At 40.6% G+C, this 22,649-nt stretch overlaps 1 protein-coding gene across 4 annotated transcripts; it reads right to left on the reverse strand.

The window, feature by feature from the left end:
• Positions 1-90: 90 nt before the first annotated feature.
• FMO2 (flavin containing dimethylaniline monoxygenase 2) lies at positions 91-21,865 on the reverse strand. Of its 4 annotated transcripts, XM_081025631.1 has the most exons (10): positions 21,736-21,808; positions 21,244-21,414; positions 17,705-17,809; positions 13,423-13,611; positions 10,912-11,074; positions 10,182-10,324; positions 7,739-7,938; positions 6,179-6,534; positions 4,045-4,117; positions 91-3,115 (listed from the first exon to the last, which is right to left on the reverse strand). In XM_081025631.1, the coding sequence occupies exons 2-10, from the start codon at positions 21,373-21,375 to the stop codon at positions 2,764-2,766; spliced, it is 1,713 nt and encodes a 570-aa protein (XP_080881757.1). In that variant the 5' UTR covers positions 21,376-21,414; positions 21,736-21,808; the 3' UTR covers positions 91-2,763. The 4 variants fall into 4 exon arrangements, with proteins under 4 accessions (XP_080881757.1, XP_080881758.1, XP_080881759.1 ...); XM_081025632.1 differs by lacking the exon at positions 17,705-17,809 and having other exon boundaries at positions 21,244-21,409; positions 21,736-21,865; XM_081025633.1 differs by lacking the exon at positions 17,705-17,809 and having other exon boundaries at positions 21,736-21,814.
• Positions 21,866-22,649: the final 784 nt, after the last annotated feature.

A 22,649-nucleotide genomic window follows, 5' to 3' on the forward strand; every position in this document is an offset into this window, starting at 1 on the left:
GCCGGATTCTTTGTCTTGGTTAAGCTTTTGAAATCTCCATTATTTGAAATTTTGTTACACATCATGATCCAAGAGTTTTGTTTTAAAAATATATTTTTCTGTAAAGAGCAAATGTGACATATTTGGTTTTCGGCAAGAGAACCAAGGTGCTATCATATAGAGGAGAGTTAAAATGAAAGGTTAATAAAGGAACCATCACAGGGAGAGATTTTGGAGGGGGCTGGTAACCAGCTGACATCCTTCTCAGGAGAACAACAAACCTTGTAGATTGCAGCAAGAGGCACCAGGGCTGAACCTAAGGACGGATTTGGCCCTGAGATGTGGAAAAGGCCATGGGCTAAACTTTGAATGCAGCTTTTGTTGGAGAGTCCTCAAACCAGTGGTTCTTAAATTTAATGTGCCCGAGAATCTCCTAGGGAGCTTATCAAGACAGGAGAGTCTAGCCGACGTTGTGATTCAGCAGGTCTGAATTATTATTACATTTATATTCAGGAACCTGCGATTCTGGAAGCTTCCTGAGATAGTCTGATGCAGGTAGTCAGGGGATCACAGTTGGGAACAGATTATCCTAGATGGTTTGTTTCGGGTAGTTTTCTGACTCAGGATGTTTGGAGGCAGAAGAACAGATGAGGACGAGTCCTCCTTCGTCAGTTTCAGACTCTGGAAATGGACTATTTGTGTTTTCAAAAAGGTATCAGTATATTTGGAAAGATTTCAAGAGATCATCCTAGTTCTAAGAATTTCAAGGGTACACGTTTAATAATGTTGCCCTAGTGGACCTCTTCCCGCCGCCCTTCATGGGCCGTACTGTTTCTATTGCAGCTATTTCACTCTGCCAATGTAGTGTGAAAGCAGCCACAGACAGTAAATGGATAGATGGCACGGTGCTCCAAAATACTTTATTTATAGAAATAGGTGGTGGGCTGGGTTGGACACACAGACACTAGTTTGCCTACGCTCGCTATAAAGGTTTGATAAATTCTATTATTAATGTAATGGCTTGCAAATAATCTTCAATTAATTAGCAAAGTATTCAGTTTTTTATCAAGAACGAAGTACGTGCATCATCTGCAGTGCTTTTGAAAGAGTCTGCTAACAGAAGCAATGAAAACAAAATCTTGGTTTGAAATGCTAATGTCATTTCAATGGATCTTAGAGGAAAAGGTTTGCAGTGACAGAGATTGGCACCACGTTGTTCTAGGCTTTTGGGGGAGACATGTAAGTCAAAGTAAAGAACCATGTCCACAGAAGCTTTGGAAGAACAAGAGCTGAGATTTGCCTAAATTTTTAAATTTTTGATCTTTCCCCTCTTTGAAGCACTTGGTCTGGGCTTACTGAATAGTTTAACTCCCAAAGCACAGTCCATAGAAAGAACAGCTGTACTGAGCATTCTATAACCAGATGTTTATTATTCAGCTCAATGTCTATTGACATCGAGGTGCTTCTATCTTTTCTGGACTTCAGTTCCAAGGAAATGTGTCTCCTGACAAACTGATATGCTTCCTTTTATCAGATGACACAGATTTCATATCGCTTTGCCCTTTTGGCTCGGTTATCTGTGAGATTAGTGCTGAACACAAGGTTCGGTCATTACAATGCTTTTCATCTACATTGGAAATATACTTTTTCCTCTCGATGCTTATTCTTCCCAAATGTTGACGATTATCTTAAATGTTATTGTATAGCCATCTGTTACTGTAAACGCCTTCAAATGTGTTTTAGATCTAGCTGAAATATAAACCCAATATTGTAAATAAAATGAATCGGGTCACCTTTGCACGGAGTGCTGCTTTTTCTGTAAAAGTCCTCCAAAAAATAACATATATTTGATTATAAATAAACTGTTAAGTACTTTATCAATACTGGAGGTTGCTGCAAATAAGAATATTGTGGGGCAAGATAATGATCTTTAGTTCTAGAGTCAAGCATATCCAGTTCCAATCCCAGCTGTATCGTCTTCTGCATGTGACTCAACTGCTCTGAGTCTCAGTTTCATTTCTGCAAAATGGGTGTAAGAGCTGCACCCATCTCACAGAATGAAATAATCTAATGCACGTATACTGTACGCAGAGCATAATGTCTGGTCTGTGATAAGTACTAACTCTACATATAGCTATCATGGCATGCTTAATTTTAGTTTTACAGGAGTGTGTCTGTCAACATATAAGAAAAATATAAGAAAATATAGAAAACGTAAGACATGCTCCTTTTTCAGTATGAAGCCCTAAAAGCCCATCTGTGTGTTGCCGTTGGTTTTCAGTCTATCCTCATTTTTTTCTCCAGTATTTTTGAGTGATTCCCCACTAAGTAAGTGGAGCGTGACCTAAGTTCTGAGGACGTTGTCAGCAAAGAGTCTGGACAGGAAAACTATCCAGAAGATCACACAGGAGTTCAAATATTTACCCACGACTTAAATTTTCCAATGATTGAAACCATGGGCCTGCTTTCCATTCTGTGCAATTCTGCTATTTTCCACACAGCTCGCCTATATCAGGGTCTGGCAGCACTATTTAGCCTGTGTTATTTTGTTGTCCTTTCTGGAAAGCCTGGTGAACTGGAGGGAAGGGTGAAATGGCAAAGACCTTTTATGACCCAATTTTGGTTGTGTACATAGACCTAGTTATGCTAATTCTCCACAGTTATCCTGCTCTTCTCAACTCTCAGATTTAGACTATAGATTTAAATTTTTTTTCTTTTAGCCTTTTTTTTTTTGCTTGAAGAGGTACTGACTGACAATAAAGCCAAAAGCGTTCGACCGACAGATTAGAACCACTGAAGTTGGGGAAAAAAGGCCACAACCACAGCAAGAAGCCCCAGGATTTTTAACAGGAAGAAAACGGGGAAATGAAGAGAAGGTTCTACAGTGCGTGTCTTTAACGGCTTTAGCATCCTTTGTTTCTGGGTAAGGATGGCACGCCTGGCTCCTTCCCATCGCCCAGGCCCCACCAGACGATACTGATAGGAATTGCAGGGTCCAAAGTAGAGTTTCACAGCCAGTTTAGGATCTTTCAACACTAGAGAGAGGAGGTCCGGCTTGGCACCTATCTCTAAGGCGAGCTCGTCCAAGTAATCGATGTAATTGGTCTGCAACATCTGGCTCTTGCTCTCGCCAAACCTTAATGAAGAAAGTAAGAAGGGCAGATTCACGGGATGTTCTGTTACACGCGAACCTTAGGCATGCAATAGCTATCAAATGGGTGGGTGAGTTTTGAGTGTCTACCAGCTGGAAAGTGTCGGCTTATCTCAGGAGGAGGCGCCCATTTCAGATCGACTGTAGGCTGTCACGTAAAGAGCCATGAATACACGTGGAAGTTCTAGGAATGTAACCAAATTGACCACCACGATTCTTATTTGGTATTTACTCAGCAGAGTGCTTGACCGTCAGGATCGCTGCCAAGGTGCATGAGGTAACAACAGAAGCAAGCCTACCTCAGTGTCCCGCACAGAGGAGACACTTAGGATTTGCTTGTTAAATTATTCAAGTACCTGGCGCTCTGGTACTAGCATGCTCAACGAGTGTTAGATGGATTAGAATTTGACCATGAGGTAACCCGTTTATGTGATGTAAGGCTCCAAGTCAACTTTCCAATGGCACTCGAACCTTCAGTTCACGCCAACCTCTTTTCTAATTTGCTTGGATGGGTTATCCCCCAGCTCACTTTCCAGAGATAGGCTACTGCCACCACCATTGTCCCCATCCCATTTCCTCTCTAACACAGAGTGTGGGTGGCTTGAGAAGATTTGGAATCTAACATGGGCATCTTACAAAATTGAAATTAAGTCAAAGGGAAAATGCTCTGATTTGGTAAAATTTCTATCTTTAAGTAGTTGGTCCTTCAACTACTACATATAAGAGTCATCTAGGAAGAAAATGAGAATACAAATGTCCAGTCTCATCCAGAGATTCTGATTCAATTGATCTGGGCCGTGGCTCTCGCGTTTGCTTTTGTAACGAGCAGCTACATGGTTCTTACACGTGGTTAGAGACCTAGGCTTTGAGAAACACTGGCTCTAGGTAAAGAATTTTAAGAAACGCATTCTTACAGGTCAATCCTTTTTTTGTTCCTCTTGCTGATGTCTGCCATCATAGTCCTCTCTGAGGGCAAGGTGCACACGCCTGGAACAGGAAAGGCTGGTTGAGTCGTGGGTTTGATTCAATAGCTTTGCTTTGTCTAGTACTGGATTCCTACAATTAGACTCTGGCTGTTTCCTGGTGTTACACCACTCAGGGCTGCTGCGCTGTTGAACTCCAGGGAGCACCACGCCCTGTGAGTTCTGTATGGTGCTGTGTTGAGCTACAGCATGAACTCTGAGATGGAGGGGGTAAGAGAAGAGGCTGGAGAAGGAAGGCAAGCCCATGGAGGAGTCGGGAAGCCATGCCAGGTGGCCTGAGCCCTATTCTGAAGGTGAGGGGAAGCCATGGGAGGGTTTTCTGTAGGAGGTGATGAGATTTGCTTTTGAAAAAATCCTTCTGGCTGCTGAATTTCAGAAAATGGGCTCCAGGGAAGTGAGTTTAAAGGCAGCAAGGCCAGTAAAGGGGCTGCTCCAGCAAGCCTGGTGAGAGATAGAGGAGTGCAGACTGATGTAGGGCAGTGGGATGGAAAAAGTAGGTTGACGCAAGAGTTACCATCGTGTGCTATGACCCCATACCCCATCCACAAGTGTCCCCTGAGCTTCAGACATGTTGAAAAACAGTTCCCCATGGATGTGGCTTGTCATCAGACATCTCAGATTCAATAAGTCCCAAACTGAGCTCATCTTTGAAGCCCTCCTGCTCAGACTTGCATCTTTTCCCACACACCCCGTCTCTATTCAAAACACTGATGTCCACCCAGGTTCCTTGGCCAGAGATTGGCAAATCATCATTCTTGAGTCCTCTCTCTTTCCTACTCTTTCCACACTGAGCCAGTCAGTATGTCCTGCTGATTTTATCCTTAACTACTTCTCACATGTATAGCTTCTCCTCTCCTGGGTCTGTCTGCCTGGCTCAGGTTGCACCATATTTTATTACAACCTATTACAGTAGCCTTTTTTCTGGTCTCTGAGACTCCATGTTTTTCTCCTTTCAAATCTGCCTTCCATACAAATGCTGACATAATGTATCAGAAATGTAAATCTGATAATGTCTCTTCCTTGCTTATAGCCTTTCATTGGGTCCTCTGTCTGAAGAGCTTTCTAAAATGAAGATTCTGGGTCCTCGGGCCAGATTTAATCAGGGTCCCTAAGGACCCACCAGATGATTTTTAATTGGAGCTAGATTTGGGATGAGCCGCTTTACATTTTATATTCAAACTCCTTAACATGCCTCACAATGTTCTCGTGTCCTGGTCCATGACGTGTCACATATTATGTTCTAGGAGTGTCAGACAGCCTGTAACTCTCCACGTGCATTCTGCCTCTGCACTCTAGCTCAAGAGACACCCTTTTCTGCACCTGAGAAATTCAGCCCTCTACAAAGTTTTCCTTCACCACACGCTCTCCCCTTGTCCCACCCTGCTGTTGCAACGCGCTTTCTCCCTCTTTCCCACACACTCCATACATCCCTCCATCAAAGTATCTGTCTTATTATATCAAACTGATCTGTTTAAATTTTTCTCTATCCCACCAGCTTCCAGTATAGGGCTAGGTATACAATGTGTTTTTGTTGAGCTGTGTTGACTCTTGGGTTGGTGAGAGAACAGCCTTCTGAGTAGTAGAAAGTGCTACACAGATGCTGAGATAGAAACCGTTCAATAATTTTATAACTTTGTAAGGATCTGTGAGGTTCAATTGCTTAGGTAGTAAAAGTTCATTTGGAGTGAAGTGCAGTGCAGGCTGTAGGTCTCCTGATTTTCACATATTGTGAGGAATTTGTAAACATCATATAGGTAAAACCAGGAGTCATAGGTGTTTTCCTTCTCAGCGGTTCTCTTATGAGTCACAGAAAGGATAACATGTGCTTAACTTTGCACCAATCAAAATTCTCTGAATTTTCTAATAGTTCTAATTTTCTAAGGAATGATGGCAGATATTTATTACTATTATATCTCTATATTTGTTATTTTGTGATGTCTCCCCTAACTTTTCAGGATGTAAATCTTATGAGAACAGCCAAGGTAGGCAACCTCATCTAAACTCATTGTTGAGCAAACTCCACCAGGGATGACACCCTCAGCCACTCACTTGCCTACAGACTTACCTTTGAAAACTCTCGTCACCCAACGGGCTTGAAGTTCAACAGTCGGGAAAATGGAACCGAGGGGCTGGATGAAGCCAATGCAGGCAAGGGTTGGCTTCTCCAGCTGAGGAGGGAAGATATATTTATACAGTGAGACCATATTATCCTCTACTTTAACAAGTGCATCTTCAAGGAAGGGAAAAGAGGACGTGTATCCTGTCGCAAAGACAATGACATCAATGTCCTGCTCCACCGTCCCATCCTCAAAGATGGCAGCAGTTTCTGTGAGCTCTGTCACTCTAGATTTCACCTTGATGGCTCCACAGAGGATACGGCTTGGAAGATCGTCATTGACTACCGATTCTTTCATAAGGTATCTGAAACACACCGAAGGAAACACTCAGAAGGACCATTTAATGAGGAGTCTGGGACCCTCTTGATGTTTTAGGGGGTTGGCTCTGTAAATCAAGAAGTTTCTCAAATATCCATAAAACTTTCTAATTTGATTAGGTGGCCTGGCCCAAGCTTTACTATCTGACTTTATTTCCAAGTCACCAATCTCTCCTCTCAACACAGGAAAAACACGTAGGTGATGGGGGTAAACAATATTCCGAAACAGGAAGCATCCCCAATGACTTAGACGAAATGGCAGTGCCTGTGGGCAATCCCTGACTATTCCAGTGGTCATTATCCTGTTGATATTTCTACCATTCTTTTATGTTATCTACCTTTCATTATCTTACTGTTCATCTCTATCTGATCATACGTAAGGAAGGGAAAATTTGTGAAGTTCTCATTAGTTTTGAAACTTAGTAAGGGATCAGTGTGGAAATTAATGTATAGATAGAATTAAGTTTGAAGATATTTGTTAATTCCAAATACCCATAAGTCTCATACACGGTGATAGCATGGGTGATAAAGCAAAGTCTGCTTGTATTTTTTAAATTCATTTTTGTAGATTTGAGAACCATGTTAAAAAAAAATAAGACAATACACGCCACGTGTATCTGATCTCAGAATACAGTAGTCACATGGCATATTCCAAAGCTCCTCTGCTTTTTTTTTTTTTTTTGAAGGGAAGGAGCCTGCTATCAACTAAATTAAGATAAACATCTATAATGTTTGCTTGTGTTTTTAAGGTCAGTGTTGGTATAACTTTGAGATGAACAGAGATTTTTTTTTTTGCCCATGGGAAGAACCCTCATGATATACAGAGTTAGCAAAGCATGAGTTATCAGATGGAGAATTTGACACACGTTTCCCATGACAACCCACTGAAAGGAAGGTCAGAGTCTCTTAAAGCAGCCCTGCTGATGTTGAACAGCTGTGGGTATTAGAAAGTTCCTTTCCTGATCTATTCTGCTTTTTGGAGCAGCTCATACCATTTCTACTTGATCTTCTTAAGTATTTACTTTTCTACAGACACACCAAACAAATTTGCATTCAAACTCCAGGACCTATATGATACCTATATTGTTAGGTTGTGCCTTGAACTACCATGTTGGTTCTTTGCAAAGAGAGGCACTTCTGACAACCTTACTTACCAATGAGTATATCATAAAAAAAGCAAAATAACTCTACCTGTTTTGAGGCTCAAGGCCATAATTTTCATGGTTGAACCACTGGTTCATCTTTCGTTCCATCATCCACTTTTGAAGTGTTCGTGGCAGGACATTTTGGAACATGGACCTAAACCGTGTCTGCAACACTACATCCCAGGGATAGCCACATTCAGAGATACGGCTCATGACCCAGGAACCATGTCTGGTGCTAATAAATACCTGTAAGCAAAGAGGAATACCATTTACGTTAGGGCATTGTCCCTTTTGGGAGGAAACTACTGGATAGGTGACACGTCACGTGTACAGTCCCAGAATTTGCTGAAATGTTCTGTTTTAAAGATGACCTCCAAGGGAAGCACCTTCTAGTTTTCACTGGTCTGTGGCAACTTTATTATAAAAGGGTGCCCCGTGGTATATACACCAATAGAGGAAGACTGTACCAGTCTTCAGAACTCGTATGGAAACATGAGGAAATCTTTGGGCTAATACCCATCGTAAAATCCACAACTCTACTGTTTATAGTTGTGGTTCGATGCTTCTTCCCTCCTCTCGTCTTTTCCACCCACCCAAGCTTCTTTGATAGTGAAGGTGAATAGTTATAACCCTAGGCGATGTATGGTTACAGCCCAGTGACTATGTAGACGTAAATGTATGGATCTCTGTTTACCTAGAGTAGGAATAACAAGGTGAATCAGCTTCCTCCCATACTTAAAAGAATGTTTTACATATTCTAAAAGTTAAAAACTCTGAACTTAGACTGTGATTCCCAGTCTCTTCAAATGCACAGCTGAATCCTTGTTCAGATGTATTTTTCACCTTGCTTACTCAGATTTCTCTCACTTTCAAAATGTGTTTTGAAATATACATAAAAATACATGTTCAAATTTGTATTTTGCCTTGCTTTCTGTTACTCCCCCATTGTCCAAATGCATATTTGAATTGTTTCTCAAAATTTTATGTACCATCCTATGAGTTCGATTGTATAAGGCTGTCCCAGATAAAGACTTAGATATGATTTCACTTGTAAGAATTCACTTAAGTATTTGAGATCGTGGGCTGTAAACCCAAGACCCTGGATCTAGACTGCCTATATTTGAATCCCAGCCTTGCTACTTACTAGCTGTAATGTCTTGGGCAAGTTATTTCAACCTCTCTGTGCCTCAGTTTCTCTCTCTGCAAAATGGGGGTAATAACAGTACCTGCCTCACGGGATTGTTGTGCAGCTCGAGTGAGATGATACATGAGTACATAAAGCATTTAAACGATTGCCTGCTAGCTATTATTAGTTTGTGAATATAGGCTGGAGGAGAGGAGTTTCATGTAGTGTCACACATCTGGGATAAGCCAGAATTTGGAGACAAATTTGCTGGGAAGGACCTCAACTCCTTAGCTTGTGAAGTAGCACTTATGCAAAAACAGTGTTATATTGTTGGTCTGTGCGTGGTGATATGCTTCTGTCCCAATTGTTCCCTGCTGTTGCCCTTATGTTGATTTGACAGTGCTTTGATTAGGTATTAGGTATTATACTTAAATATTTCCATGAGTGTCTCTTTCCCTTATTGTCTCCCCCTCCTCCTTGGCCCTGACTGAAAGGTGACTCTGACATGTCCCAGTGTAACCCCTTCATTAACCTGCTGGGGAGGCACCATGTTTGTTTATCACATTTGCTGCTGGGCATCTCATGTCCAGAAAGTGTGAGACTCAGGATGGAATGGTTGTGCTGGTTGGGGCCATGGCTGTGGTAAGTCTTGTGAAGGCAGAAAATGCTGGGCTGAGGAGCCTAGTGTATAAATGACCGGGTCCCTGGGTCCAGGCCTGCTGGGAGGGAAGGCTTTGGAGAAAGGAACCCTAGCGATTTTCCTGTCTTTGCCGAGGTCTGTCCCAACCATCGCCATCTGCGTTATTGGCATCTCGTAATGCTTGATTCCTTGGCTGCTCAGTCTTGTAATTCCTGAGCAGGGGGCAGAAATGACAGTGGTTGGAAGGCCTCAGCATGCACCTAAATACCTGGGATCTTGGTTGGGAGTCTTACAGTCGAAGTCACCTTTTTCTCAGGGCCCTTGGATAACCTGTGATTATTCACATTTCAAACATAATTCAAATGTGCACTAAATTTCTAAATGACACTCCCCAAAATATGAACAGGTCAACTTCTCACTAAGCCCCCTGGGTAGAAACAAGGCCTCTTAGGCTGGAAGTCACCTGGTCCAAGCTTCCCTTTTAAAAAGTGAGAGAGCCATATCCTGGAGAAGGGAAATGACTCATTCTAGGGCACACCGTTGAAAGTGGTGGACCTGGGAGGCAAACTCTGGCTTCTTGACTCCCAGAGTTTCTGTGGTACCACATGGAGCAGCCAACCAACCAATGAATGAGGAATGGAGCCTTGATTCCAGGGCTCAGATTTTTCAGTGTCCTCCGCTTTCCTCTCCTCCATGGTACAAGGTCAACAGAGAGCACTGTACCTGAGCAGCCTTCTTACTTAGCTCCACTGCGATATCTGAGGCCGAGTTTCCTAATCCAATCACCAGGATGTGTTTCCCCTCAAAGCCCTCTGGGTGCTTGTATTGGCGGCTATGGAAATACTGGCCTTTGAACTTCTCAATACCTTCAGGAGAAAAAAGACAGAAGCCTGTCAACTTTATCAAGTTAATGTCAATCAAACTGCATCATCAGCTTTTTCTTTCGAGGGTCAATCATTTGTTTGGCCTCTTCCCCGCTTAGGGGAGTGGCAATGGCAAGGCCAGATCGCGAACTCCGCGTATAAAGCATATAAGAGCTGTTAAGCGATGGTCCAGGAACAAAAGAGTTTCCAGGAACTCTCCTCAGAAACCCTGTCCTGTGGGCAGGGTTCTGTGGAAAAGGCTGCAGGGAGAGAACAGAGTCACGGGTGTTTGGCAGGGTGGCAAAAGGCCAAGGCAGTACATGGGGAAAAGGGTCTGTCCACCAGAGAGCCAGTGTAGGTGAGAATTCCCTGAATGCTGACTCTGGAGGAGGTTAGCTGAACTCCCTGGGTAACGAAGACCCAGAGAGGTCAATAGAAACAAAGATGGCATTGGGAGTCTTTTGTCCTTCTACTCTGTCCCGATCTTACTATTGTCCCCAAATTGCAGCCGCTCATTCTGCCTGTTGATCCAAACTGCATATAAAGTGCCTAGCCACCTACTCCACAAAGCTGGAGGTCCCCGGCCTCACCTGGAAATGACTCCAATGGGATGTGAGGGACGATATGATGGCCATTGCAAACCATAACTGCGTCGAAGACAGCCCTTTGCTCCTTGCCTTTGGTCTCGGTGACCACCTCCCATTGGCCAGAGGACGAGAAATCAGAGCGTCTTTTCACACTGAGGACAGTTGTCTTAAATAAAAACAGAGAAGACACCACAGGGAATTAATCTGGCATCATTACAGGGGCCTTGAGCAGCACCCCAGGAGTGGGGATGGGTGGGGTGCCGTGTGTTATTCCATTTAGGTTCCGTTTGAATCCGTTTCAAGCCAGTTACAGCAAACACTTCTAAGCGTGCCTTTCCCACTCTTCTTTGGCAGGGAGCTACTGAGGACGTGCTGCTTTGTGCGAGAGGCCGGATCAGCAATGGGAACCGGTCGGTGAAGGACTGAGTAAGAACTGGGGCGAAATGCAAGGTAAGATCTGGGCGACGTGCAAACACATGCTTACCATTCAAGTGATCACACAGTCAGTATTTACCAAGACACTTGCATGTGTCCCCTCTCTGTGCAGACTAAGCACTGTGCACTAAGCACTTTGCATACTGCCTGGTACCTTGTCAGCACTCTACAGATGTTCATGTTTCGTCTTTTTAAAGCAGAGTCCATCATTTCCACGACCTGATTTGCATGAAATAATTTATTGGTTCATTCATATCTTAAAAATGTAGCTCCTGGTCTGGAGGTCTGTGAGTTTTTAAAGGTGTACTTAAAGGTCGTGTGTCTGCTGTATTTAAGTAACGATGCCAAACGGAAGCAAAGCTTGTCTCACTTTTCGGGGGATGGCGTGCTTCTCTTGTTGGCAAGTACCTGAATCTCTTAAACATGCTTTTCAAATTTTCACATATTTTTCAAAATGTTGCATTGGCAATGTCTGAGGTTGTTCACATTTAAAAACGTATATGGGATCTTAGTAGAAAGCTTATGAAAATGTCTGGGCGTTTTCAGCGGAGAGCCAAGATGGCAGAGCTGTCGTCCAGGGTAGTATGTCAGTGAAAGTACTGTGGCTTCTTGCTGTTCAAAAGACGGTTCGAGGACTGACACCTTTAGTATCTCTTGGGAGTGGACTAGAAATGTAACAGAGCCCTTTCCAGTTAGAGCTGAGCCTTAATATTTTTGGCTCATCCCAACTCAGAGACCAATAGCTAGAAATCAGTGTTCCTAACCCCTCTGCAACCTCCAGAAACCAATGACAGCCATAAGACAAACAATTCTAACATGATCTTTGAAAGAACGGATAATATAAATTGTATACTGTAAGAGGGCAATAGTTCTGTTAAACAGATTGATAGCTAAGTGGACAAAGACCTATAAAATCTTCTGGTATAAAGAATCTATCATTCATAGGATGGATCTACCAGGAATTGGGGGGAAAAACTACATTAGAAGGAACTGGGCATTTTAATGGTATTTACAAATACAGATTTTCACCCAAATCAACTACTACTGTGTTTCCTTAAAAATAAGACCTAGCTGGAAAATCAGCTCTAATGTGTCTTTTGGAGCAAAAATTAATATAAGACCCGGTCTTATTTTGCTACCATATAAGACCGGGTCTTATATAATATAATAAGATATGATATGATATGATATGATATGATATGATATGATATGATGTGATATGATACAATAATATAATACTGGGTCTTATATTAATTTTTGGTCCAAAAGATGCATTAGAGCTGATTGTTCAGCTAGGTGTTATTTTCGGGGAAACACAATATAAATTAATTTACGAATCTGGGACAAAACTAAAATTACTGAGAAAATGAGATGTGTTAAACTAATCTCCATTAAGAGTTATTTATTCAGAGTTCTAATTTAAATTTTATTTCTCAAGCACAATTACTAGTTCTCAGAGTAAAGGTTATTGATAAAAATTCAGCAGATGTGGTTAGTGAGCATATTGGCTTTTTTTCTTGTTGATTAATTGTTTTCGAGAAAGCACAGGAAAAATAGTTCTGATTGTATTTCAAAATGATCTGCCCATCTTTATCGTGTTAGAAAGTGCATCTAGAAAAAAAATAATTAGCAAAGGTAGCTTCTACAGGCTTCTTAGATGAATGGAGAACTATCAGTTTATTTAACACATTTTTCTAAAAAATGCTGTTTCTATAGAGAAGGTAAGAAAATGAAATATCAGTTTGGTGTTTTCCATATGCCTTTTAAGGGACATGAGGGTAGGACCCTTCAGTGGTTATAAATATTACTTTAAATGCAGTTTAACCATCAATATAACCAATCATGAAAACCTTTATTTTTAACAGATGATTTTTCTTTTAATGTGTCTGATCTATAATATCAAGGGTAATTCTGGAGGTCTTGGGTCATGCTCTGATCGTTCAGCAAACCGTTGGATTAGAATACTTGGTTTTGTTCCCAAGTTCTTTCATTACCAGAGTAACTTCTTTATTTAAACGTGATCTGAACTAATGTAGAGAAAACCATTCCCTCCACCCCCCACCCTCCCAAATTCAATACCTGGAATTGAATATATTTTAGAAGATCGAACTTTTGGGCAAAAATCCTGAAATATTCCAGGAGCTTAGAATTGTGCAGGAAATTTGGAAAATCTTCAGGCATTGGAAAGTCACTGAAACAGGACATTTCTTTGCTGGTGTTGGTGATGACAGATTGATAGATACTCGCTCGGCCATCTTCAATGTTTTCCTAAAGGATCAAATAAGAGAGTGATGATCATACATTAAAAAAAAAAAATCCCTGGATATCCTGCCCTTCTCTCTAAATTTCACCCCTGGGTGATTTGATCCTCTTTCATTGCTGTCGTGCGTTTGAAATGTCTGGGTGATGAGGTCAGAGTGCGTGTTCCATGATCCTGTGTGGTGGATAGCACATAGGTGGGGTCTCCCAGTGTCACTCACTGGAGGGGCTATTGCCATTGGTGGGTTTGGAAGTGGGAACAATCCTTCTTTGGGTATATTCAGCATCCCAGGTCTCTCACTTTTTAATGTCAGTCATTGTGACAACCAGCCTCTTACTGAAACTCCCCCGGTGAGGCTATGCCCACCTTCCGCCTCTTTGGGAACCAATAAACCCTGGGACAATGGTCAGAGAACATAATAGAGAATTTCAATTAAAATGAGTACTTTTGGGGGCAGGGAGTTTTCCCATGTTGATTGGAACCCCCTGCCTTCACTTTATGCAAATCGACCTTGGTCCAGTGATGAAGGTGAGCAGCATTGATACCAATCAAACCTTAAACTTGACTTGAAATGCCAGTGGGTGTGCTTTGTAAAACAGGAGGCAGCACGTGCTGTTGCTGTGGTTGAGTTTATAATTTCCTCTACAAGAAGTGCTCCGCTTGAACCCTATGATTTCACTGATATGTGGTATATAAACCAAAAAGAACAAGACAAACAAATGAGAAACAAAAACTCATAGACACAGACAATAATTTAGTGGTTACCAGAGGGTAAGGGGGTGGGGGGTGGGCGATGAGGGTAAAGGGGATCAAATATATGGTGATGGAAGGAGAACTGACTCTGGGTGGTGAACACACAATGGGATTTATAGACGATGTAATACAGAATTGTACACCTGAAATCTATGTAAATTTACTAACAATTGTCACCCCAATAAAATTAATTAAAAAAAAAAAAAAAAAAAAAAAAAAAAAAAAAGAAGTGCTCTGCTTGATGATAATATCTTTTATGTTAAACCATGACAAGAGCCAAGGGCGGTGATTTGTTGTCCCTGATAGCATATCAGCATGTTATCAAAGAGGCTTTTAGAGGACAGTTTAAATAATGCTATCCAAGAACTCCTTCATAGATGCTTCTGCCTATGCAGAGGCTAAGGCATTATCCAGGCAAAGAGTAGTTGCTATTATGGTTCAGCATTAGAGAGGGTTTTTGAAAAAACATGGAAGGGTTATAGGAGCTCGCTGATTAATTGAAATAAATTACTCAACTGGACATAAACAGCACTATAGTCTCTTCCACAGAAGAGTAAATAAAGTAAATATTTACCTATAATCCCATGACCACAATAATCAATTGTCCATGTTCCTTTCTCATCCTTATTCATAGAAAATCATTACTCTTCCTGCCAACCTTTAGATCAAGGCTTCTTCGATTTTTGGCAACACTGAAAGAGGCAGCCTGGACTAGCTGAAGGAGCGTGGTCTTTGGAGTTAGACACAGGTTTAAATTTGTCTCTTTCAGTCTGTGTGAGCCTGGGCCAGAGCAGTCCCCTGAGCTGTGAAACAGGGATGTAGTAGATGTTGAGTAGTGGTACATATGGTTATTGGGGAGGAAGTTCTAAGTTTTAGCAAAGCTGTCAGCTACAGCTCACTGTTCATGGCAGTATAAGAAAAGCACCTTGTGGAGTGGATCTGAAACCAAAGTTACTGATCCAGGCACACTCACTCTCACACTTGAGTTTTCTGATTTTTTCAGTACAAGAGGTTGTACTTGATTTTGTTGAACAAACTAAAGAGAGTCTGGAGGCTTTGCTAGAAATAAACGATAAAGATTTTTTTTCCCAAGGGTCTTAGGGTTTGCAAACAGGAAACACAACTAGGCAATACCCAGAGTGTTCCGAAGAAGAAAGAAAAGCTAAGAGTTATACTAAAAGGTTAATTCTTGAGAAGAATCAGTCCTGCATTCTTAGCCTCTGGATTGATTCAAGGTGGTAGTTCTCTAGATGACCAGTGGTCTGGGTAATGGACCCCAGGTGGTCTGGATGCATGAATGTTCTTTCCCTAGTCCACCACAGGGAGTAATCATAGGATTATCTGGAGGTTTGATGTATGTCCAGGACTGGCAAGTTCAAAAGTTTAAATTCCCAGGCTGGTCAGAACAAAACAGCATTGTTTCCTCAACCTACTTCATTTTAGTAATTTAGCAGCTTGATTATAGTGACTCATTTTATTTCTTCACTCTATACCTCAGTTTCAAAGAGTTAAAAAAGAGTAAACTGTGAGATTTTGCCATGTAATATGTATATATTTCTTCCTCTCTTTCTTTCCCATATATCTGTCCATTTATCCATCATCCATCCATCTATTCACTCATGCCAACTCAGGCCAGGAGTCAAATGCCTTTTCCAGGAGCACCGTGTTTATCTTTCCTAGTCCAGAATCAAGGCTCAGATGATAACTTTTTTGCAATTCCAAATGGTTTGGTAAACGCTAGTCAGATTAGGGTATGGCAGCTTTCTAGGTGATTAGAGTCTGGTGTGGCGTTTATTGTAAACTATATGTAAGTGTTAGAATGCAAAGGGAGTTTGTATTAAAATATGAAGTGATTTCTGTCTCATACACAAAGGCCACAATGTTCTGAACTCTGGATGAATAAATCATGATAGTTTTATTTTCAAACACTAACTTCAAATTGCATAATACTCGAGTCACACTGATTGTGTAAACGATTTCTGGATGTTTCAGCATGATTGAACACAGTATTCTTGGCAAGACTGAGTGTCTATGAGTTTCTTATCCCACCAAGTTCTCAACATCAGAAATATTTCATCAAGCAAAAAAATACTAATTGTTTTTCAAGACCAGATAATTTTATAAGTAGTACCTTTTATAAGTAGAGTTAAACATCAGGGCTTTGGAATCAGACTGGATTGATATTCTACTTCTACTACTTTTAATGGCTTTATAACCATGAGCAACTTACATTAAGTCACTTTCCTCATTTTCTCCTGTAAAATGGGGCTCATTAATAATTCCAACATCACGCAATTTCTATGAGGCTTTGATTAGTTTTGATAAAGTACTTAGCACAATGCTTGGCTCTAATGAAGTGCTCAGTACATGTCTGCCTCTGTTGCTATTATTTTGGGCCACTAGAGTTAATCTTACTCAATCTGGCATGGTTTAAACTAAGATTAACTGTTACACAATAGCCAACATATTAGTTTCTTCAAGTGCCAATACATTGGCTTCAAAGTGTGGTTGGCTTCTCTGTCAGGTCAATTTTAACTAATGAGAAGAACTGGTTCTGATGTCTGAGCCCCTGTGATAATTTCAGAGTTAGGGCAAGGTTTTCCTGTTGGGTTTTGCTTTTGTGGTTTGTCAACAATTGATGATGACATTAAAATTCTCGTTCAAATTGGTTTGGAATATTGGATCTTGGGGCAGTCACATTTTAAGACAGAAAGTGATATTTCAGCTCAAATCTAGTCAAAGGTAACTAAGATAGAGAGACGTTAGAGACTATTATATGAAGATTAATTAGAATAAGCCGAGTGCTTGAAGTTTGAACTGCCTGGGTCCACTTAACATCGTTTTTCCCCCCAATAAATACATGCAACACTATAAATGTATTTTCTCTTCCTTATGCTTTTCTTAACATTTTCTTTCCTCTAACTTTATTGTAAGAATACAGTATATAATGCATGTAATACTCAAAATATGTTAATCGACTGTTCATGTTTTGGGGAAAGCTTCCAGTCAAAAGTAGGGTATTATTATCGTAAGGTAAGTTTTTGGGGAGTCAGAAGTTATATGTGGATTTTTTACTGCATGGGGTTGTCCCCCCTAACCACTATTCAAGGATCAAGTGTATATGTAGCTGGAAAAAGATTTGTTTATATCCAAATGTAAAACAATGCAAAAACGAAAGACATAAAAAACCCCCACAAAAGCAACGTATATTGGTAACTTCCCTCTGAACACAGGTGTCAGGAACAGTGAAGGAGACAGAGCAGGTTAGTGGCTGAAGAGAGAGCATGCTTTTCTCTCTCAGTACCTCAGGAAGGTTATTGCACAGGAGGGCTCAGGAATCTGACAGACCTTCATTTGTGTTGTTTTTCTACCACTGGTGTTCCCTTGGTCAAGTTGTTTATCCTCATCCTTAGTTCCTTCTGTGTCAGTGGGAATAATTATAATACCTACTTCCTGAGAGAATTGTGAAGAAAAACGAGACGATACATTGCAAATGCTTCCCATTACTGGAAAAAGTGTTAAAAATATATGTTAATTACCCACCCAGCCCATATTCCAAAACTGACACTAGGGGGTGCTGGAGCACATTTAGGAAGAAGTCAGCATCTCTGAATTGCAGGGCATGAGACAAGGACTCTTTTTTTTAAGTTTATTAGGGTGACAATTGTTAGTAAAGTTGCATAGGTTTCAGGTGAACAATTCTGTATTACATCATCTATAAATCCCATTGTGTGTTCACTACCCAGAGTCAGTTCTCCTTCCATCACCATATATTTGATCCTTTTTACCCTCATCTACCACCCCTCCACCCCCCTTTACCCTCTGGTAACCACTAAACTATTGTCTGTGTCTATGAGTTTTTGTTTCTTCGTTTGTTTGTCTTGTTCCTTTGTTGTAAAACTGAAAACAACAGAGGGACAAGGAGTCTTAAATTTTATTTTAACTTATCACCACTAAATGTGTTAAGTGATCTTAGAAAGATCATGTGTGAATATAGAAATTGAAGAATAACCTATTTGCAAAGTTGATTCTAGATGGTAGGGTGGTGCAGAGGCAAAGTGCCCCGGGCCTGGGTGTAGAGGCTCCCAGCATCCTTTTCAGTTCCTCCTCCCTCGGCAGTCCAGTCTCCTGGTAAGCAAGACCTTCCTAGGACCCTCTGTGAAATTTTGCCTTATTGTATGTCTCACTCTGCAGGGAGCTTCGTTGCCTTCTTTGGGTAGAGAAAATTGTTTACATTTCTCTGTTGGATTTAGTTGTAAGACAGGTTTGAAATATGACAATGTTACAGTTTCCAGGGAGTTCTATACTTAACCATTTTATATCTAATAAGGCTTAATTAATTTAAATTTTAATCTAACTTTTCCAATTCATAGGAAGTTTTTCTAATTCTGAAATTTTAGGCACCAGGAATAGCAAAGCAGGAGAAATATTTTGGGGCAGAAAGTACCTTCCTGGAATTCATCAAGTCATATTTTTGACAAATCACTCAAAATAACTCTCATCTCTTCTGCTGCCAAATTAATGATCATCAAGTAAGGGACATTTGGCTCTTTGACAAGAAATCCCAAATAAAACTAAATAGTGACAAATTTATTATTAAATAGAAATTTGTTACAATTAAATATTTATTCCTGAGGTTAAAAATTCTATGTGGGGGATAAAATCCCAAATGAAATCTATAGGTAAACTGAGAGTGGACAAAAATAACACATCTTTGATTATGATAGAAATGACCATTTTGTTATGTCACCCTCTCAGGAAAAGCTATAATGATTCTAAGGACCAGTTGTTAGTAAGAAATTAATGTGATCCAACTGTTTTTCCGGTTTCCTCTCTGCAAAGTTTCTTGTCCTATGTAGGTACCAACATCTCTATTGTTAGCTCTGGCTATACTTAAAGATTTTAAAAATTGGTATTCGTGCAATTTTTGCCAAACTTGTCTCATAGGAATCATTTGGGACTCTAAAGAAGATGTACATATATACAATGGATTATTTCTCAGCCATCAGAAAAGATGAAATAGTGCCATTTACGACAACATGGATGGGTCTTGAGATTATCATGCTAAGCGAAATAAGTTAGAAAAAGTTGAGAACTTTATGATTTCACTCTTATGTGGGATATAAAACTGAAAGCAACAAACAAATAAGATAAACAAACCAAAACTCATAGACACAGACAACAGTATAGTGGTTACCAGAGGGAAAGGGTGGTAGAAAAGGTAAAGGGGGTCAAATATATAGTGACGGAAGGACATTTGACTTTGGGTGGTGAGCACACAATGCTATATACGGATGATGTATTATAGAATTGTACACTTGAAACCTATATAATTTTATTAACCAATTTCACCCCAATAAATTTAATAAAAATATGCTAAAAAATAAAAAAAATAATTAGGGAAAAAAAATAGATTCCCCTCCTCAGGAGATTTTGACTCAGGAATTCTGGGCTCGTGTTCAAAATTCAGTAATTTAAGGAACCCTCCAGGTGTATCTTACATACATTTAAGAAGCCGGATGTCAAACAATGCCCTTTGGCATGCAATTCAGTTTGAAGTGGCAAAGCACATGAGCCAATCTCCTCACCATCCCCTAACTGGTCACCGTGTAGAGAGAACACTTGGGGTGACCTCTGCTGATGTGAGTCTGCGCTTCATGCTCTCATCATCCCTTTTGCTTTTCTCTGGCGTATCCTGACCTGTTTTAATCCGCCCCCCCAATGTACTTGATATGTAATCCTCAAGTTGTCACTGTTGAGTTCTGAGCTGAAATGCTGCTTAACCTCAGAGAATGGTTATAAGTAGGGACTTGGCTGTGTAGGAGTTACAGAGACCCAGATTTGAAAGCCAGTTCCTCCAGCTGTGAACCATGACCAAATCACTTACTCTCTCTCTCAGTGTCTGTTTGCTTTTCTATAAAATACAAACGTAGTTATTGTAGCAAACGATAACGTTACTAGAAGTTTGCACTTTATTATAAATTTTTTATTCGAATTATCTTTCTTACTCTTCAAAGTAACACTGAGATCATTACACTTTTCCATCATTATCCCCATTATACTGCTGAGAAAATGAAGATACAGGGATGTAAATAACTTGTCCAAGATCTCACACCTAGAAGGTGGCAAGTTAGTACTTACTCAAAAGATTGTGGGAAGGAATAATTATAAATCTTTACAGCAATCCATCTATGTAACTTTCTCATTTTTATACAAATTCTGAAGGACAGCTAGCATTGCCACTATTTGGGTTTGGCTAATAGTGTGGATTTAATGAACAGAATATATTTAATAATACAGTTAAAGAATTTCCCAGCAGGTACATCAGCAAAGCTAAGCAAACAAACACAGTTTATTTGTCAGAGAAAAGTAAAAGTCAGTAGTAATAAGAGTACACGCTGTAAAAAAGCATTTGCTCAATGATTTGGAATAAAACTGGTGTCTTGAAAAGATCCCTTGTCACTTCCATTTTGTAAAATGTCCTCTACTAGTGTTAGCATAATGCTTTGAGAATGGCAAACATGTGGGCTGGAAGACAGTGGGTGGAGCCCCAAGAAAGAGATCCTTCTCGTGCCTGTAAAGACCTGGGAGGGATGCCAGCCGATTTCTTCAGTTCCTGTACAGATTCATGGACTAAATCTGATCAAGGCTGCTTAGGGAAACCCTCACTAGGGCTCATCAACAGCTACTGTGTTTCCCTGAAAACAAGACCTAACCGGAAAATAAGCCCCAGCATGATTTGTCAGGATGACATCCCCTGAACATAAGCCCTAATGTGTCTTTTGGACAAAAATTAATATAAGACCCAGTCTTATTTTCGGGGAAACATAGTATGATTCACCATGCAATTGCAGAACAACCCGTTCAATAAATGAGATCTCACGTACTATGAACCGCCACAGTCCTCCGATATCTTCAGTCCTCTCAAAGCAAGTGGGCTCAAGCCCTTCATCCACACAGCACTTCAGAGAGGTCAGGCCACTGACCCCAGCTCCAATCACTGCCACCTTCTTTGCCATGGTCGCTCGTCCAGGAGTTGGTTAGTCAGTGTTCCTACACTTGGGCAAAAGGTAAGAGAGTCCTTATGGTATGGTCAGGTAATGGGCTGTGAATGCTAAAACAGTGGTAATTTATTATGCAGCACAAATTCACGGAATCTCACTAGTCAGATTCCCAAGTCTCACCCATTTTGCACAAGCCTTTTTTACAAAGTCTTGGTGTACCATTGAAACGCAACACAGCCCATTTAACCAAGCCAAACGATTCAATAACATAGCATAGGGAGATTAGCCAAATCCAATTAAGGTCTTGTAGTTGAGAGCTTTAGCGTTTAGAGCTGAGCTTTTCCTGATCACCTTCTTTCCCCCTGTCATCCTTACCTTTGTTGTTGCCTTTTGACGCAGTCTGTCTGTCACAGTTGTTTTCTTGATGGTTGCGTGCTGGGAGGCAGTCAGAAGGGTTTTAAAAGTTGGAAGAGGCTGTAAGAAATAGAAAGTGCTTTTGAGAAGTGGGAGGAGCCTCTCGATCCTTCAGCCTTCTGCCAGCAGAAACTCAAAGGAGTTTGTTAGTTCTGAAACTAAGCGAGAGACCCATATTCTGAGGTCCAAGGTAATGGTGGAATGTCTTTACAGTAATGGCATTGTATGAGACAGATATGACACACATTCACTCATCGTACAGATACTTTAAAAACCTGTTTTATAATGGATGTGGCCAACGTTTATTTGCAAATTAGCAAATATGGATAAATGAAAAGTTTTCTTTTGTGTCTGATGACACGAAATGAGCAGTCTCTTCATTGTTAACCTTTCTACCAACCTAATTTAAAAATCAGTGATTATTATTGGTAATGAATTGATAAGGTTTGTAGTTGTTCAATTTGTTAATGAGTTTGCCTGCCTCAGTCCTTACACTAGATTTGGTCACAGACATTCCCACATACCTACATCTTACACACATTTACATACTCACCAGGGTTTCACAGACGATCAGCTATGTAGCCAACCACAAGATTGAAGTGCCCTTTGAGTTAGCATGCTCTCTAGCTCTCAGTATTCTTTTCTCATCTTATTTTGCATAATTGGGAAAGATGAGGGGAAGGGACATATTTACGTTTATTTATTACACAGGCCCAAGTACACAGAAACTACAAATAGCATTTCATCAAATTTAGTTTGATGAAAAATTAATATTGCCCATTTGATTGAATAAGATATCAACAAGTCCAATTTACCAGTGAAATTTCCAGTTGGCTCAAACATTCTGGGTCTGAAGGGTCAACACTGCACTTAGC

This window comes from Rhinolophus hipposideros, assembly GCF_964194185.1.
Source record: "Rhinolophus hipposideros genome assembly, chromosome: 19".
Classification (NCBI taxonomy): domain Eukaryota; kingdom Metazoa; phylum Chordata; class Mammalia; order Chiroptera; family Rhinolophidae; genus Rhinolophus; species Rhinolophus hipposideros.